The sequence below is a fragment of the Bufo gargarizans genome, chromosome 10 (assembly GCF_014858855.1).
Source record: "Bufo gargarizans isolate SCDJY-AF-19 chromosome 10, ASM1485885v1, whole genome shotgun sequence".
NCBI lineage: Eukaryota > Metazoa > Chordata > Amphibia > Anura > Bufonidae > Bufo > Bufo gargarizans.
The window spans coordinates 118,588,054-118,606,992 of NC_058089.1; the positions used below are offsets into that span (position 1 = coordinate 118,588,054).

Below are 18,939 nucleotides of genomic sequence, written 5' to 3' on the forward strand. Positions count from 1 at the left end.
CTGTTGCATCAGTTTGAGCCATTTCGGTCTGAGATCCGTTTTTTAAACAGAAAAAAAAAGTTCTGCATGCAGGACTTTTTTTCCCCATCTAAAAAAAACCAAACTCAGATGGAAACGGCTCAAACGATGCAACAGGATCTGAAGAACAGAAAGCTAAACAGGTGATGTGAACCCGCCCTAATGTGAGAAAAAAAAAAAAAAAAAACACTAAAAAGGTCCCTTTACAAGGATATTACAGCAGATTGTTAAAAGGAAGCGTTCCTTCCTGACAATCTGCTGCTCGCCGTCACTAATGGCACCGCTCTTCTCCATACTGACTCGTTGTTTCCAGTCAGCAGATCGTGTTTACACAGCATTATCTGCTGTCAGGAAAATTATGATTACTTACCGGTAATTTAATTTTCCAGAGCCCATGACAGCACCACAAGAGAGAGGATCCGCCCCCACAGACAGGAAACCTACAGAATAAAACGGCGGACACTCTCCTCCTAATTCAGTGTGATATCTAAGCAGCGGAGGAAGTCCACCAACATAGTGAGCATTAATCATTATTGTTTTATTTTTTTACGCAACACCCGTGTGAGTATAAGAGAATCAAGATAACCCAATAGGGAGGGAATATAAGGGTGCTGTCATGGGCTCTGGAAAATCAAATTACCGGTAAGTAATAATCATTTTTCCCTTCGTCCATGACAGCACCATGAGAGATTTATTAGAGGAAAAATCAGGGTGGGAGAGTAGAAAGAAGCACCTTTTCCCCAAAGGACGACCCCGAAGAAGAGGAGTTCAAATCAAGCGGATAGTGTTTGAAAAAGGTTGAAGGAGAAGACCAGGTAGCCGCTCTGCAAATATCCTCTATGGGAACAGAGGATCTTTCCGCCCAGGAAGTAGCAACTGTCCTTGTAGAAAGTGCCTTAAGACCCACCGGAGGAGACAACCCGGAAGCAAGATAAGACAAAGAATATGGCAGAGACAATCCACCTAGCTATAGAACTTTTTGTGGCCGCCTTTGCCTTATTCACTCCTTAGAGTACAAAAAGTGAAGAAGATCTGCGCCAGTCTTTAGTGCGAGATAGGTAATTAATCAAGGTCCTTCTAACGTCGAGGCAGTAAAGAGATTATTCTTTTTCTGACCCTGGGTTTCTAAACAGTGTAAAGAAAACAATATCCTAAGACCTATGAAATTTGGAAACGACTTTTGGAAGAACAGCCGGGTCTGGCCGAATCAAAACTTTATCCTCTAAAATAGCGGTATATGGAGGATTAATGGAGATGGCCTGAATCTCATTAATCCTGCGAGCAGATTTTAAGGCTATTAGAAGGCACAACTTCAATGCGAGACATTTAATGGAGATGGTCTTTAAAGGCTCAAATGTAGGTTGAGTTAAAGCCTTTAACACTAAGTTTAAATCCCAGGGAGGAGGTCTAGTGGAAGTTGTTGGGTGGATCTGGCTACTGCTGTAAAGAACCTGGACACCTATGGGATCCCTGCTATGTCCTAATTAAACAAAGCTGACAGAGCCGAAACGTGTACCTTCAAAGTACTACTTGCTAGCTCAAAATCCAGTCCCTTCTGAAGGAACTCTAAAATTAGATGAATGGGAGCAGAAGAGGGGTCATTAATCTGGATCTGTGCAAAGTCTACCTTTTAAGTTCCAGGCAGTTAAATGGAGATTTTTTATGCCGGGGTGAAAAACTGGGCCTTGGATCAATAGATTCCAGTTCTCTGGAAGAACCCAGGCATCCAAAATTGACATGATTCGGTGCCACGTGAACCAAAGATCTTCTTGGCCAAAATGGGGCAATGAGAATAACCCTCGCGCCATCTTCACTGATTTTCCGTAAAACACGAGGAATCAAGGGAAGAGGGGGAAAGGCATAAGCTAGGGGAAAACTCAATTTCTGAAGCAAAGCATCTATCCCACAAAGGGATCCCGCCGAGTCTAGGGAGAAGAATCTCTTGACCTTCCTGTTCTGGTAAGTAGCAAAGAGATCGATGTCTGGTTGTCCTCAGAGGGCCGTTATTTTCTTGAAAATTGATTGGTCTAGAGTCCATTCGCCCTGAAAAAAATGGCGATTTACAAAGTCTGCCTGTCCATTTTCCAAGCCTCTGATATGTACTGCTGAGATTGAGGCACACTCTTTTTTTGCTAATAGGAGGATTTTCTGGGCTTCCTGCATCAGAGTTCTGCACCTTTTGCCCAGATACGAGACTACTGTCTTGTTGTCTATCCTGACCCTGAGATCTTTTCCTCTTATTCTTGGGAGGACAGAGGTCATTGCAAAAGCGTACCACAGTTAGTTCTTTTAGGTTGGAGGATCCTTTTTCCTGGATATCCCTCCAAGGACCCTGAAGGGAGATCTCTTGGATGTGAGCACCCCACCCCCAGTAGTTAGACATACCAGGTCTTCCAGCTTCCATGGAACTCCCTGAATCAGATTCTTCTCCTCTATCCACCACCTCAAGCTCTGAAGAGTAAGGTCTAATAATCTTATTTTTTTCATCTAGGGAGTCGTTCTTCTCCCAGAATGACAAGATTTCCCACTGGAGTACCTGCAAGTGAAGTTGTGCCCATCTTACTGCCGGGATGCATGATGTGAGGGACCCCAAAATAGACTCTCTCTTCATCATTGTGATCACTGGGTTCCTGATCAGATCTCAGATTTTTTTTTCCTGAACAAGGATAACTTTTTCCTGTGGTAAAAAACATTTCTGGCAGGAAGAATCTAATATCAGTCCCAGAAAAGACTGTTTTCTGGTGGGATCTGGTCTTGACTTTTCCAGATTCAAAATCCAGCCCAACTTTCTGATACTGTAAATACTACTGTTTTGCAAGCTTCTTCTGTTCCCCCTACTATCAAAAAATTGTCCAGATATGGTATTAAGAGAAAATCTTTTTCCCTTATGTAAGCTGCCATTTCTGCAATTATTTTCGTAAATACTCTTGGAGCCATGGACAGGCCAAACGGTAGAGTCTGGAACTGAAAATGTCGAAGGTGACCCCCTATTCTCACTGCGACTCTTAAGAATTTTTCATGCTCTAGAAAGATTGGGACATGATAACATGCATCTTTGAGATTGAGCACTGCCATGAAACAGTGAGGAGGAAGGTTTATGGCTGATTTTATCGTTTCCATTTTGAATTTTTTTATCTGTAAAAAGCGGTTACATTTTGTTAGGTTTATTATTGTCTTGAAGGGCCAGTCTGTTTTTTCCCTAAAAACAGGGGACAGTAAAACCTCCCGCCTTCTTCTGCTTTTGTTACTGGCACTAAAACAGATTTTTCTACTAATTTTAGCACCTCGTTTTCCATGGCCGAATTTCCTAGAGCGGAGGCCTGATCTTTTGTAATTAAGAATCTTGCTGGTGGGGCCAGCCGAAATTCTAATTTTAATCCGTTGTGAATGGTGTCTAGTATCCATGAATGTGAAGAAATCTGGAACCAGGCAGGGAAAAAATTATTTCATCTGCCCCCTACCTGACTTCTGGCATGATTTCTAGTCTTCTTTTTGTCTCCAAGGGATTGGTTGAAAAAGTAATTTCTACCTCTCCTTTGGTTACGAAATCTGTCCTTCTGGATTTTTTGTCTCCTCCCTGATTACTTTTAAATGGACGAAAAGGGCGGTTGAGCCTATTTTTGGTGGATAAAGAACTCTGAAACCCTGGGAATTTTTTCTTTTTGTCAGCCACTTTATCTAGTAAGTCATCTAGAGTTGGTCCAAAAAGGTACTCCCGTTCACAAGGGACCCTACATAGTTTATTTTCAGATGGGAAGTCTCCCACCCAATTTTTTAGGCAGAGTGCTCTACGGTCTGAGTTAGACAAAGCGGCAGATCTGGCCGCCAGTCTAACAGAGTCAGCTGAAGCGTCCGCCAAGAAGTCAGCAGTTTTTTTTTAATAGTTGGCAATGCTGATTTCTTCCCTGGGGCATCAATTTTTTTTATTGATTTTCTAAATCAGAGAGCCATACTATCAGAGACCAGGCTGTACAAGTAGAGGCTATGCTCGGTCTGAATGAAGAAGCCCTTTTAAAAAGGTATCAGCTTTTTTTATCCAGTGGGTCCTTTAATATCCCCATATGATCGACGGGAAGAGCAGTCTTCCCAGATACTTTAGAAATGGCCACGTCTATTCTCGGTGCTTTATCCCATGTGGCACAATCTTCTTCTTTGATGGGATATTTACGTTTAAGATTTTTAGATATGTAAACTTTCCTATTCGTTTTTTTCCATTCTCCTTTAATTAAAGCTAAAACATTTTTATGAACCGGAAAGGTGCTGTGGTGTCTAGATTCTAGCCCCACAAACATAATATCCTGGGTGGACCTGGGTTCTTTTGTCTCTTCAATGCCCATAGTTGAACGTACGGCTTTTAGGAGTTTCTCTGTGTCTTCTATAGGGAAACAGGATCTACCACTAATTTCAGCTTCTTCAGAAGAAGATGGGGATGAATCATCAGACTGCCCATATAATGAGGAATGTATGTAGTCATTATTAGAATCAGACAAATTATGTTCCTGTACAGTATTATGTCGTCTAATTTTAGACTCTTTTTTTAGATGATAAGGTAGAATTAACTTCCAATTTGACTAGTGCCTGAAGACATTTGTAAAAAGATGGCGATTCTTCAGCCACAGTTTTTTCAATACATGGCTGACACATCCTCTTCTCCCATTCAGATGACAACCCAGTTTTACAAAGAACACATTCCTTATTCTTCCTTTTTGTCACCACCTTCCTAGGTTTTGTCTGTAATAAATTACATATTATATAAGTACATCAGCAGAGAGAAGCACAACGTTATGCCCAGAGCACTCACCCCCTCAGAGGTACCAAGGCTGAGGGACTACAGACTCTTCCACGTGCTTGTCCTCCTCCACGCTGCTTCTGTTACTGCACTAGAGCGCTGCTAGGACGCCAGCTTTCCATCCACAATGCGCCCCCCTCTCATAGGCGCTTCTGTGATGACGTCACTTTCGACGCTGCGCACCGGTCACATGACACATGCCGCTCCCCCCGGCCTAACTACTTGACGGAAGCTCCTCCTCCTCCCCCTGGGTTCCGGAAGTCCGTGCCTCTAGCGCATCACCGATGCCGCCAGGCACTGCATGCTGCAGCACACAAAGTACTCCCTCCAGAGATTTGCTGAGCCTGTCCCTTTCAGCGCACCAGAGATGCCGCAATATAATCCCGGGAACGGCAGGTAGGACGGAGAGAAATCCAGCCCACTATAGGGGTCAGCGTAGAAGCACCACCAGAGGGAGGGAACCTAAAAGGAAAAACTGCAGGCTTCCCCAGAGACAGGAAACCACACTGAATTGGGAGGAGAGTGTCCGCCCTTTTATTCTGTAGGTTTCCTGTCTGTGGGGGCGGATCCTCTCTCTCGTGGTGCTGTCATGGGCGAAGGGAAAAGGAGGATATTTGTGTTCGCACAAATGAGTGTAATCCCTAGTTCATCAAGTAATCGGTGGTGCACTTACACCGCCAGATCATCACTAATGAGCGTCACTATGCGATTCTCGTGTAAAGGGCCAGAAAACGGACTCAAGTCCTCAATCTGATAAAATAATCTAAAAATCTTTAGGCCTCTTTCACACATTCGTGGCAAGCTGGTCAGTGGTTCATCCGTGAAATATTGTTTTTGGTCCCTGCGCCATCCGTACTCTATGGACACTGCTCAGCTGAAAATGAATTTCTAGAGAATCTTGAAAACCATTGACCAAACAAGGATAACATCCGTGTCGTGTCTGTGGTTTTCACCAACCTACAGACTATAATGCGTGTGAGGGATGTGTGATCACAGGCAAAAATAGTGTGCGCTTCTGTGGTGTCACCGCGGACTGTGAAAAACCACTGACGTGTGAATACAGACGTTATAGTCAATGGGTGTGTGCGCTATCCATGGAGACCGTGGACAGCACACATCAGTGTCTCATCGACATGTGGAAGAGGCCTTACTTTACCATATTTAATCTATAGACAAGAACATTACCCTTGTAACAAATCTGCCCTCCGATCCAAGGCAGCACAAACGTGTGAACATGCCCTTAAAGGGGTTGCCCCACAAAAAAACATCACTTTGATCCGAATACAGTACAGTACAGCCCCACCTGCTGTTTGCCGTTTTTCTAAATTCTCTGTCTAGCTTGCTGGGGTTGACATACATGCTTGGTTTCATCCCACAACTGCCACCAGCTGCATCAAAAAGGAAACGTCCCACGAGCTGCCAGAGCAGAGCAATTGCAGCAGTGAATGTGGAGATCTCTGGATCCATGTGAGGTGCAGGGCTGGTTCTAGCTTTGTTAGAAAGAGATTGACATGGACTATATGTCCGATTTTCATTTTTTACAACAATCATGGGATAACCCCCTTTAATTTTCCTTTTATAAGTATTAGGGCTCATTCACACGGCCGCAAGTGTTTTGTGGTCCACAAATCACGGATCCCGGCAGAGTGCATGCCGCCATTTGTTTTAACTTCTGTAAAAATGTCCTATCCTTGTCCGCAAAACAGACAAGAATAGGACATGTGGTGTCGAGATTCGAACGTGCGGATGCGGGCAGCACACGGCGTGCTGTCCGCTTTTTTTGCGGCACGACTGAAATGAACGGTTCCACATCCGATCTGCAAAAAATGTGGATCGGATGCAGACAAACTATAGTCGGGAGCATAAGGCCTAACAAATGTAAAAATATCCGGGGGCGAATAAATGTCAATCAACCCTTCCCCCTGTGCTACCATCGCCTGGCTCCTCCACAGATTACGCACTGGCCAGTCGCGTCTTACTGTGGTTACAGCAAGGCCCGGCAACACTTCTACTCAAAGCCAGAAAAAATTTACATTTAAAAAAAATACATTTAGTAAATTGGAGGCTTGTAAATTTGGGTTGACATCTCTACTTATCAAATGCATAAATCCCATTCATTTCCCCATTAGTGGATTACATGTAAATACCCATTAATGAGATCGCTCACATGCCTCCACGATAAGGACAGGACGCACGCACTTAAAGATAATTATATTAAAGAGCCGCTGAACCCACCCGACAAAGCATCTGTTGCGAAATATGTTGCACTTTCTGAATATCTCCAATCAATGCATTGAGTCATTCTGACATTTAAAATTAATGAGAAGTAAATGGCAGCAGAGCTTTAATTAGACAAATTGAGGAAAACACATTAGTTAGTGCGAAATTTCATTCTTAGGAATCAGGCCCTTCTGTCCTCACCTGCCGGACTCCGTCTGAGAAATTAATAATTTATTGGCGTATATAATGCGAATCGGCAATTATGAAAGTTATGGAATATGACCGTTCCCGGAATTCTAGTACGGATTAAATGGGTTGTCCAGGATTAGAAAAAAAAAGGACAAGAATACGACATGTTCTATTTTTTTGCGGGACCACGGAACTGAGCAACGGATGCGGACAGCAAAAGGTGTGCTGTCCGCATCTTTTGCAGCCCCCACTGAAGTGAATGGGTCCACACCCGACCAGCAAAAAAATGCGACCAAACAATGGTCGTGTGCATGAGCCCTTAGGGCGACTTCACACGAACGTGTGCTGCCCGTCGCCGTATTGTGGGTCGCATTTGTGGATCCACAATACACGGGCACCGTTCCATGTGCATTCCGCATCACGGATGCGGACCCATTCACTTCAATGGGTCCGCAAATCTGGAGATGCGGAACGGAAGCACGAAACTGAACACTACAGAGTGCTTCCTGGGGGTCCGTTCCGTGCCTCCGCACCGCAAAAAGATAGAACATGTTCTATCTTTTTGCGGAACGGAGGGAACGCAGACCCATTCAAGTGAATGGGTCCGCGATCCCCATGCGGCTGGGCCACGGTCGGTGCGGTCCACAGCACGGGCTTCACACGGTCATGTGAACGAGCCCTTAGACTGCAGCTACTGCAATACTGTGGCAGAAAATCCTCAGTATATATACCCTTTGGGGATGTAAATCTGCCTGCATCCACCTGAAAAAAGTTGTAAAGTCATGGTGCAGTCCTCTGCCTGTTGTCAGGCAAGATCAGTCCCTAGTAACAGAAACACAGAAGACAATTCACAGGAAGTGGGGGGGTGTCAGAGCTAGCCGATATCCAGAGCCTGATAAACGAACTACTTCTAGAATAGCCTCCTGTGTGTCTATAACTGTGATCTCTCCCTCCTTATCGGTGAGCTCTAGATCTGAAAACAAAAATAGTAGGAAGTGAGGAAAATTATGGCACAGCAGTAAAGTGCTGGCAGATTCCACAGAAGGGAGACACCCCCTGCTTGTGAGAGAAATGCATCTAGCTGTGCAGCTGAAACCGGGAATAAAATGGCTCAAAAAGACATTAGGGAAGACCAAAAAAGACCTATTCCTACACAGTTATGATTGTACAAAGAAGCACAGCCATTATGCGAAAGTTTTTTGAAAACTCAAGTACGCTTTAACCCTTTGAAGACCAGGTGAATTTCCATTTTTTGTGTGTTTCTTTACTCCCAGCCCTCCCAAAGCCATAACTTTTTTATTGTTTTAGTCACATAGCCGTATTAAGGCTTGTTTTTTGCGAGACAAGATATACTTTCTAATGGCACCATTTACGGTTGCATACAATGTGGAGGGAAGCAGGAAAACAATTCCAAATTGGGTGGAATTTAAAAAAATAAAAATAAAAAACACACCATTCTGCCAAAGTTTTATGGGGTTTTCCTATGCGGTAAAACTGACCTGTTACTTTTGTTCTCCAGGTCAGTACGATTATGTGATATCACATGTGTATAGTTTTTCTTGCGTATTAATACTGAAAAAAGTAAAAACTTATAAAAAAATAAAAACTCTTTTCATCGCCATATTGTGACCACTGTAACTTTTCTGTAGTCATGTGCATGGAGCTGTGTGAGGGCTCATTTTTTGCGGGGGGATCTGTATTTTTCATTAGGTAGTGCATGACTTTTTGATAATTTTTTTTATTTCATTTTTTGGACATTTCATGGCAGGAGTAAACGTAAGGTAGCATTTTGGATCACGTCAATAATAAATTAGGGACAACTATTCAGCGTTTTTCCCACTTACCAAACGTGCTTAATTGTGCTATTTTTGAAATGCACATTATAACACATTTCTGGGGTGCTTCATTAAGTAATTTACCCTATTAGGTGCATCAGTACTTTTGCAACTGCAGTTTGTTACCTCCAAGTTAGAGTCTCTCAGCCAAAAGTCACTGGAGCAAAACAGGTTACTGGGGATATTAAAGGGATTGTGTCACTTCCGCAAATAGCTTTTTTTATGTAGAGAAAGAGAATACAAGGCATTTACTAATGTATTGTGATTGTCCATATACTGCTTCCTTTGCTGGCTAGATTCATTTTTCCATCACATTATACACTGCTCGTTTCCATGGTTACGACCACCCTGCAATCCATCGGTGGTGGTCATGCTTGCACAATATAGGAAAAAACACCGGCTTATGTGCGCTCCCACGGTCCCAGTCACCAGGCAGGCCAGCGCTTTCTCCCATAGTGTGCAGGCACGGCCACCATTGACGTAACCATGGAAACGAGCCGTGTATAATAAGATGGAAAAATGAATTTAGACAGCAAAGAAGGCAATATGCACAATCACAATACATTAGTAAGTGCCTTATATTAACTTTCTCCACATGACAAATGCCACTTGCTGAAGTGACAAAACCCCTTTAACTTTCAACACAACCACAGCGTTTTCTATGTGGATGTCAGGCGCCATGTCCGGAACAAACACGGTCTGATTGCAAAAAGAACAAGGAAACAAAAAGGGGGAAAAAAGGCTCTAATGAGTTGTAATATTGCTTTCACTTTAACCTAAAGTGTGTATATGGTAGAGGACCCCTTTAAGGACACAAGATCAGACTAGTGACCTGGTTTTGAACTTGCATTCTGCATCTGTGCCCGGCTGAGAAAACCACAATAACGCTGAATAAATAGGATTATCCGCTGATAACTCAGTCAGTGCCGTAGTTCGGTCCTGGCGACTGTCACTGTAGGGGTTATAAACTCCCCAGATTAGCAATAAAACCAGAGGATATTGCTATTGACAGCTCCCTGCCTCTGTTCTGCACCAGCACATCCCTGTTCATAAAAACAAGAGAGACACAGAACAGACTTTGCAGCAGAAGCTAATATTCCTTACTTCCCCATCCACACGGCGTAGCTCTCCGGGAGTTTGGGCACAAAGATAATAGATCTTCCTGTATTGACATCAATGGCTCCGTAGCAGCCCGACTCAGTCACTCCAAACGCCCAGTGAAAGAAGGACTCCTGAAGGGTTAAGCAAGGAAACTGCCGTTACCCATACATGCAGCATATAAATATATAACGCGCCTTCAACATTAACAGAAAGTAAAACTTGGCTCTGTTCAGACTAGTTAATGGGGGATGTCAGGCATTCCAATATTTTACGGCACTCTACAGCAATATACCGAAACTAATTTGGGCCCCATGAAAGTCCATGGGGTCTGAGAGATTTTGTCGCAGCGGCCATGACCCTGTAATAAAGTATGAACTGAGCTTTACAGAAAGGTCTTTTTTATCTTTTATAGGGGTTTTCTGGAAATTAAATACTGATGGCCTATCTCCAGGACAGGTCATCAGTATCTGATGAGTCGGACCCCCACTGATCAGCTTTATGAAGGGAGCTGCGTGGCACACACAGCGCCAAACATTGTATAGTGGCTGTGTCTGGTATTGCAGTTCAGTCCCATTCACTTGAAAGGCCATGTGACGGATGGATATGACATCACAGGCCGAGAAAGATTTCGCTGTGCCGCCCCTACTTTCCACAGCTGACTGGAGGCAGTGCTGGGAGTCGGATTCCTCCCAGTGATTAGATATTGATGACCTATCCTGAGAATAGGTCATCAGCCTTTACCTCCTGGAAACCCCTTTTAGAGGAATCATCCCACAAAAGAAATGAAGTAATTTCTCCAGTAAAATTGTCCCTTTCAGGCCTCATGCACACGGCCGTTGTTTGGGTCCACATCCGAGACGCCGTTTTGGCGGCTCGGATGCGGACCCATTCACTTCAATGGGGCCGCGAAAGACGCGGACAGCACTCCGTGTGCTGTCCGCATCCGTTGCTCTGTTCCGCGGCCCCGCAAAAAAAATATAACGTCCTATTCTTGTCCGCGCTTTGCGGACAAGAATAGGCATTTATATCTACGGCTTCCTTTTTTTGCGGATCCGCGGTTTGCAGACCACAAAAACCGGCACGGTCATGTGCATGAGGCCTTAGGGAAATTGATAGAATTTATAATGAACAATTAAACTGGTCCTACACATTAGGTTAACATCCGATTTCGGGAGGACTGGCCAACCATGTAACATGAACTAGGACCTTCCAACTCCCCCATTAGAAGGAGCTTGTTGTCAGATTTCAACATGTCTGATCCCATTGTTCTCAGGAGATAACCTGCCTTTACAGTCTGCGTATGCAAGCGGATGGGGGGATAGGGTCAGGACTGGGCATGAACAAACTTGTGTTTTTAAGTTCGGCGTACATGGTTCAGGTTACCTAAGAATCCCGTTATGGATTCATTCCGTTACCACGGACGATAACTTATGGTTCGTGGTAGCGGAATACATAACGAAATTCGTAGATAACCCGAACATGAATTTTGTACGCCGAACTTGAAAACACAAGTTTGCTCATCACTAGTCTGGACTCTTAGATGTCTGCTCATCCAGATTTCATCTGACACTATCTAATGTCTACGGCCAGCCTTAGGACTTTATTACATAGAGCGATGGAACAGGCGATTGCCAGGATGAAAGCGATTCTTCACCACAATTCCCTGCTCGTTAGTGGAGGAGACCTCTGCTATTACATGCAGTCATCTCCTCCTCAGTATGGGGAGATGTGTTCACTAATGCCATCACTCATTTCCATACTGTCTAGTGGTTTGCCGGCAGCAGATCGCGATTACTTAGCATGACCTGCTGCCGGCAAACTATGATTTGTAAGTGTGCTCAAAAATCTGGAGTCCCCGATGAACGAGCGTTTGCTTGTTCATCTGGCAATCGATGGCAGTATTACATTGCCAGATCATTGCTAACGAGTGTTCCTAAAAACGCTCGTTACTGAGGATCTGGCCGGCAATCAGCCAGTGTAATACTGGCTTTACAACTTGTAGTTGAGACGACAAGCAACATGGCCGCCATTACAGCTGAAGGCTAAATGCTCACCTGACGGAAGAGGACGCCAGTGTCTGTGCAGTATCTATTGGTCTCCTCCCCACCTTGCAAGACCACAATGGCATCTTTGGGGACATCACAGTTGTTTCTCAGTCTGTCGCAGAGACGTTTTCGGTTCAGGGCGAATAGAGCAGCTGGCACCTTCAGGGTTTCATTCCCCAGCCAATACGAGGGTCTAAGAGACAAAGACAAAGCGATTCGGCTGAATATTCCAGAGTATTTCATGCAAATCATTCACTACAGAAGATATCAGGTGATGGCTGCAGACTGGCGCCATGGAGAAAAAAGGCAATGCAACAGCACTCTGCAAACCAGATAAAGTCACAAAAAATATTATAGTGCTAATGCTACGCTAATTTATAAAGTGAGATGCTTGGCAAATGCATTTTGTACAAAACCATTTGAGCCCGTCTGCCAAACGTCAAGGCGATCTCTGTAAGACGGGAACCTAACACTAAATGCTACCTGTTATGCGCCATAATGGCAGCCATAAAGTTCAGGAAGTGTTGGTTCCACATGCTGGGTCCACTGGGTCCAAATGCATTTGCCAAGCATCTCACTTTATAAATAAGCGTAGCATTAGCACTATAATATATTGTTTGTGACTATGGCATTATTGTACTTTATCTGGTTTGCTGGGTGCTGTTGCATTGTCTTGTTTCTCTATGTTTTTAGCCATGGAAGCGTGCACCTGCGCTTAGGGATGTGCTGACTGACCCCCTTTTCTTTGCAGACTGGCACGGAGAATACTTCATACTCATCATGGTCAGGGGAGGTTTTTATTAAGTAAGGGGGTCTATAGTTGCTGTAGGTCTCTGTTTAAAGGGGTTTCCCAACCGCATGGTGAATGGTGACTATATAGTGCATGGTAGCATCATGTCCACCAGTTTTTTATAATTGAGCACTTAACAGCTATCCCCCTACTGAAATCAGACTTAAGTCAAGTTCTGGGGTGAGGTCCAGGCCTTATAAGCAATTTCTTAAAACAATATTATTTAATCTTTGCCCTTGAAAAAGGTACAAATTACGATGGGAAACATAGAAGGACGATTTGACTTGAGCGTCATATGGGAGCATTGGTGGCTGCAGGTCCCGGCCCATTCATAGGTTTCATGACAGCACTGTAAATCCTGATGACGCTGATAATTTGGGTCGTTAGTGCTGCGCTTGTGAAAAATTTCAGGAAGATGACATAGGATGCAACTTGAAGGGGTCCACACACTGTAGAGCTACAGGATTCACTGTAGTCAAGGCTGATCATCACGTCTAGTGCACATCTATGCGAGAAGAACCTCAGCAAGCAGCCCCTTATATCTCAGCTTCCCGGCCCCTTGTGATTGCAACGTGGGAGGAAGAGAGGGACATTGGATCACACCTTCTATAGTCGACCACATATAGTAGACCACATTCATTGCTGCTTTTCACTGTGGTTTTGTGATGCCGTCATTGGCCGCGTTTTTTTTTTTTTTAGAGGTGAAACATGGAAAAATTTCAGCCCTATATATTGAACAGGTTATATCTGCATTGAAATCCACATAATGAGGACTCAATAGCCTCCATATGCATTCAGCAGTAACTAGTTGTGGATCTGCCATGCAGAATCTGCACTATCAATACGCCAACTCTATATAATAAAAAAAATAAAATAAAAAAAAAGGCCTTAAAGGGGTTATCCCACTTTGCGTTTTTAAACTTACCTGCTGCCACCGCGCGTTCACTTCCTGGATTCTGGCTGGGGGCGGGCTTCATCTTGATTGAAGTCTTCTCCCGGCCGTGCCGCGCGCTGGACTGAACGCGCACGCCGCCGCGCATGCGCAATGGTGACTTGTACGCAGCTCTGTACTATTCTGGCCGGGAAGAAGTCACCGTCACGCATGCGCGGCAGCGTGCGCGTTCAGGACAGCGAGCGGACCGGCCGGGAGAAAAGAAGGAGTCTTCTGGGCAAGCGCGACCATCGGGATTTTGGAGAAGAGCGGTGGTCGTAACCAGGGGAGACCGAGTCACAACAATAAGGTAAGTGGGGGTGAATTTTATCCTAATCGGTGGGAATTTGTTAATAAAGTATATTTACAAAAATGATCACTGTCAAATCATTAACAGATTTAACAGTGATCATTATGATGGGATAACCCCTTTAAAGGGAAACTCTACAAACTGTCTAACCCAATTTAAAGGGGTTGACTCACGTCAGAAAATGGCATTGATCATGTAGACAAAGTTGGGGTTTCCAAGACTTATATATTGATCACCTATCTGACACCCGGGACCCCGCCGTGTCCTTCTCTCAGTTCATCAATCTTAGCGCCGTACATTGTATAGTGGCTGTGCTTGGTATTGCAGCTCAGCTCCATTCACTTCAATGAGGCTGAGCTGCGGATAGGTCATGTGACTGATGAATGTGACATCACACAGCCTAAGAAAAGCTGAGAGAAGGCTGCAGCACTGCTGCAAGAGCCGATGTCTTCTCAAACAGCTAATCGGGTGTTGGACCCCCTCAGATCTAATACTGATAAACTACCCAGAGGATAGGTTCATCAGTGTACAAGTCTTGGAAAACCCCTTCAATACAAGGCACTTACTAATGTATTGTGATTCTCCATATTGCCTCCTTTGCTGGCTGGATTCATTTCTCCATCACATAATACACCTGCTCGTTTCCAGGGGTTGCGGCCATTGCTGCAGCGCAGATACAAGGTGGCGGGGACAGGAGCTGCTGCGCATTCGTACTCCTACGGTCCTGGCCACCAGAGAGGCCGGCCCTTTTTCCTATAGTGTGCAAGCATGACCACTACTACTGGATTGCAGAGTGGTCATTACCATGGAAACAAGCTGTGTATAATGTGATGGAAAAATGAATCTAGCTAGCAAAGGAGGTGATATGGACAATCACAATACATTAGTAAATGCCTTGTGTTAACTTTCTCTACATGATAAATGGTATTTGCTGAAGTGAGACAATAGGGCTACATGGCAACACTGGCAGGATCGCAGAATAGCAGTGATCCCATAAAAATGAATGGGATTGCAGCGCAAGTCGCAAAAAATCCCACACTGTCACAGTGTAGTCCTAGCCTAAGACAATAAGGAGGGGAAGTGACTTCTACTTTCCAATACTGGAACCCGCATGACACAACCCTTTAATATAACCCCCCCCCACTTCGACCAATCTGACTCCCTAAGTGCAGGGAGCAAAGCACGGGAAAAAAATAAGACTGCCCTAGGTACTACTTTATACTCCCAACTATAGCTTTGGGGTACATACCCCGACTAATATAGCATACAGAACCATTCCCAATACTGATCTATGACAGAAATCACTGTAATTACAAGCAGGCGTCTCGGGGAATGCAAGAACCTATATTCCCCACGAGTTCTGGAAACAAGAGGCATATGAAGGGGTAAAGAGCGACACATACACATGGAGGAATTGCTGTTTATGTCCTTAATACATTAGTTGGAAATAAAACAGAGCGGTCACATCTCTTGCTTCATTACACCAAGAACTCGGTACTCCCCGATGTAAAATAGATGGATATTAGAAGTCACGTAGAAGTTGCAGCCTCGTTCTTTTATGCAGGTCACGTCATTCCAGGTTACATAAGTGTCCTTACAGAGCAAGGGATGAGGAGCGTGCAGTTATTATCGCTGACAGAGCGGAGCCAGGTTCACACAGGGACGTTCAGTGCAGAACAATGCGCCAGACCGCAGCACAGATGTAGGGGCAATAGTCAGACTGTCTGCAGCCTATTACCCCCACCACATCATATACATCGACTTGTGGTGTGGATTTTGAATCTATAGTATCTTAAGTTATGCTGAGGCTTTCCAATGCAATGCAAAACTGCAACAAATGCCACTTGTTAGGGTACAGACCAGAAGACGCCCTCGTGTCGAGATTGTGGTGGTGCTGCGCAGCCATTAACAAGGCAGACCGACTGAACAGTTAGATCCTAATTCGTCTAAAGGGGTGTTCTGAGACTTTAAGACTGATGACATATCCTCTGAATGGGTCATCAGTATCTGATCTGTGGGGTCCGACACCCGGGACCCCTGCCAATCAGCAGTTTGAGAAGGCAGTGGCGCTCGCAGTAGTGCTGCTGTCTTCTCTCCGCTTTCCCGGTGACGTCATGTCTATTGTTCACATGGCCTAGGAGCAGCTCAGCCCCATTCAAGTGAAAGCCACTATACAATGTACGGCACTATGTCTGGTGAGCAGGGAGAAGCTGCGGCACTCACAGGAGCACCGGTGCCTTCGGAAAACAGCTGAGCGGCGGGGGTCCCGGGTATCATATACTGATGACCTATCTAGAGCGTCCAGAGGATAGGTCATCAGTATTCAAGTCTTAGAAAATTACTTTAATTACAGCCCACTGCAGCCACAGTGCGGCCAAATCACAAAAGTAACATGACCACGCAATGCGATCTTTTGCTAAGGGCTCATACACACAACCGTAGGTATTGTGCGGCCCGAAAAACACGGATCCGCAAAAAATACGGATGATGTTTTTTTGTGGAACGGAGATACAGAAACAGAATATACACTGAGTCATTTTGTTTTTTTTGTGGCGCCATTGAAATGAAGTAGGCGGCGCGGGCACGTGACGTCAGTGAGTGACGGACGGCCGCCGCCCTGCCCTTACATTTAGTAAGTAGCACAGATGGGGCTGGGGATCGGAACTTCAATTAAAGTTATTATTATAAAAGGTTTAAGCAATAAAGCAGTGAGTGAGCGGCGGGGCCGGAGTACAGTGACCGCACCGGCCCCTGCCACAGGTTTAGCTCCGGTATATTAGGGCATCTGTGGATGCCACTATTATGGGGTGGGGGATATCCCATGTAGCACAATCTTCCTCTTTAAAGGGATATTGACGCTTGAGATTTTTTGAGATGTACACCTTCCTGTAAGTTTTTTTTATTCCTCTTTAATTAAGGCTGAAACATTTTTATGGACCGGGAAGGTGCTGTGGTGTTCTACACCCCAAACATAATATCCTGTATACACCGGGGCTCTTTTGTCTCCTCAATGCCCATAGTTCAACGCATGGCTTTCAGGAGTTTTTTTGTGTCTTCTATGGGGAAACATAGTCTACCACTAATTTCACCTTCTTCAGGGGAAGATATGGATGAATGGTCAGAATGCCCATATAATGAGGGGTGTATCTCATCTTTATCAGAATCAGATGAATAATGTTCCTGTCTCATGGCGCCTTACTTTGGGATCTTTTTCACCCAAGACTTTTTTTTAGATGATAGGGTAAAATTAACTTCCGATCTGACCAGTGCCTGAAGACCTTTATAAAATGATGACGATTCATCAGCCATCGTTTTATTAATACAGGACTGACACATTCTCTTTTCCCATTCAGAAGACAACCCAGCTTTACAAAGAGCACATTCCTTATTCTTCCTCTTAGTCACCACCTTCTTAGGTTTTGTCTGCAACACATTAGTATAAGTGCATCAGCAGAGAGAAGCACAACATCACCCAGAACACTCACCCCCTTAGAGGTAGCAAGGTTGGAGGGACTGCAGACTCCTCAGCGTGTTTGTCCTCCTCCATGCTTCTGTTGCTGGCCACCAGAGCGCTGCTTAGGACGCCGGCATGCAGCCCATAGCGCGCCCTACTCATAGGCGCTCTGTGATGACATCACGCCCATTGCTGCGCACCGAACCAGGTGACTCCTCATGCTTTACCCGGCCTCACTCTCTGCCGGAAGCTCCTCATCCCCCTGGGGTCCAGAAGTCTGTGCCTCTAGCCCATCAGCGATGCCGTCAGGCACTCCATGCTCCAGCACACAAAGCACTCCCTCCGGAGTGTTGCTGTGCCTCTGTCCGTCCCTACTAGTGCTGCTGTCTTCTCAAACAGCTGATCAGCAGGGGTCCTGGCTGTCGGACCCCAGGATCAGATACTGGATAGATCCTCAGTATATAAGTCTCGGAAGACCCCTTTAACTCCTGAAATGCCATCTTTAACATAGTGTACCGTTATTACAGGCCATTAGACAAGCGCAATCCGGTCTAAATGACCGTTAAAAACAAGCCCATTGATTTCAGCGGGGTCAGTCCGATTGTGAAAACAGCCAAAAATAGCACACAAACTATTTTTGGACAGATGGTGTATTTATGAATAGCCCCACACACTGCGTTGGTGCTAAAAACGGCTGTCATATGGCCGTTTTTCACATTCATGTGAATGATGGCTTCAATAAAAAGAAGAAAACAAACTAAGAAATCACTTAAAAAGATAACTTGGGGTCTGCAGGAGGAGCAGAATTCTGGAAAAAAGAAATACTACTGCAGCTGTAAAAAACCTCCAGCATTTTTATGGAGGAGCCGAGACGTCTCAATGCTCACGCAGCACAATTCAAGCAATAAAGCCGGCACATTGGCATTTTCCACGTTTATTGATTTCCACCAAGCAATTCAATTAGTTACTTATTGAAAAGGCATACTTAACACTTCTTCTCCTGCTACCGAGACTGTACGAGGAAAGAAAACTTCAGCAGCAGCTACATGCTTAAAAAGAAATATTGTGAGGCCCCATTCACATCCCCGATGAAGGCTTCCGGCAGGCTGTTCTCAGGATCACCGGAGTTCACCAAATCCAGCATTACCAGATTCTCCTGATCACTGCCAGATCCCAATTAACTGTAATGAGGTCCGGTAGTGATCTGGCCGCTTTCCGACATAAATGTCAGGTTTTGGCCAGACAGATACTGGAGCA

General features: G+C 44.8%; 1 protein-coding gene across 2 annotated transcripts in view; it reads right to left on the minus strand.

Annotated features, from left to right (window-relative positions):
* The window catches only part of PEPD (peptidase D), a 206,995-nt gene that overhangs the window by 184,150 nt on the left and 3,906 nt on the right, over positions 1 to 18,939 (minus strand). For both annotated transcript variants that reach the window (XM_044270724.1, XM_044270723.1), the window contains exons 2-3: positions 12,207 to 12,390; positions 10,156 to 10,283 (exon numbers count right to left, since the gene is read on the minus strand). In XM_044270724.1, coding sequence (XP_044126659.1) covers positions 10,156 to 10,283; positions 12,207 to 12,390 — 312 coding nt within the window. The remainder of the gene's footprint in view (positions 1 to 10,155; positions 10,284 to 12,206; positions 12,391 to 18,939) is intronic.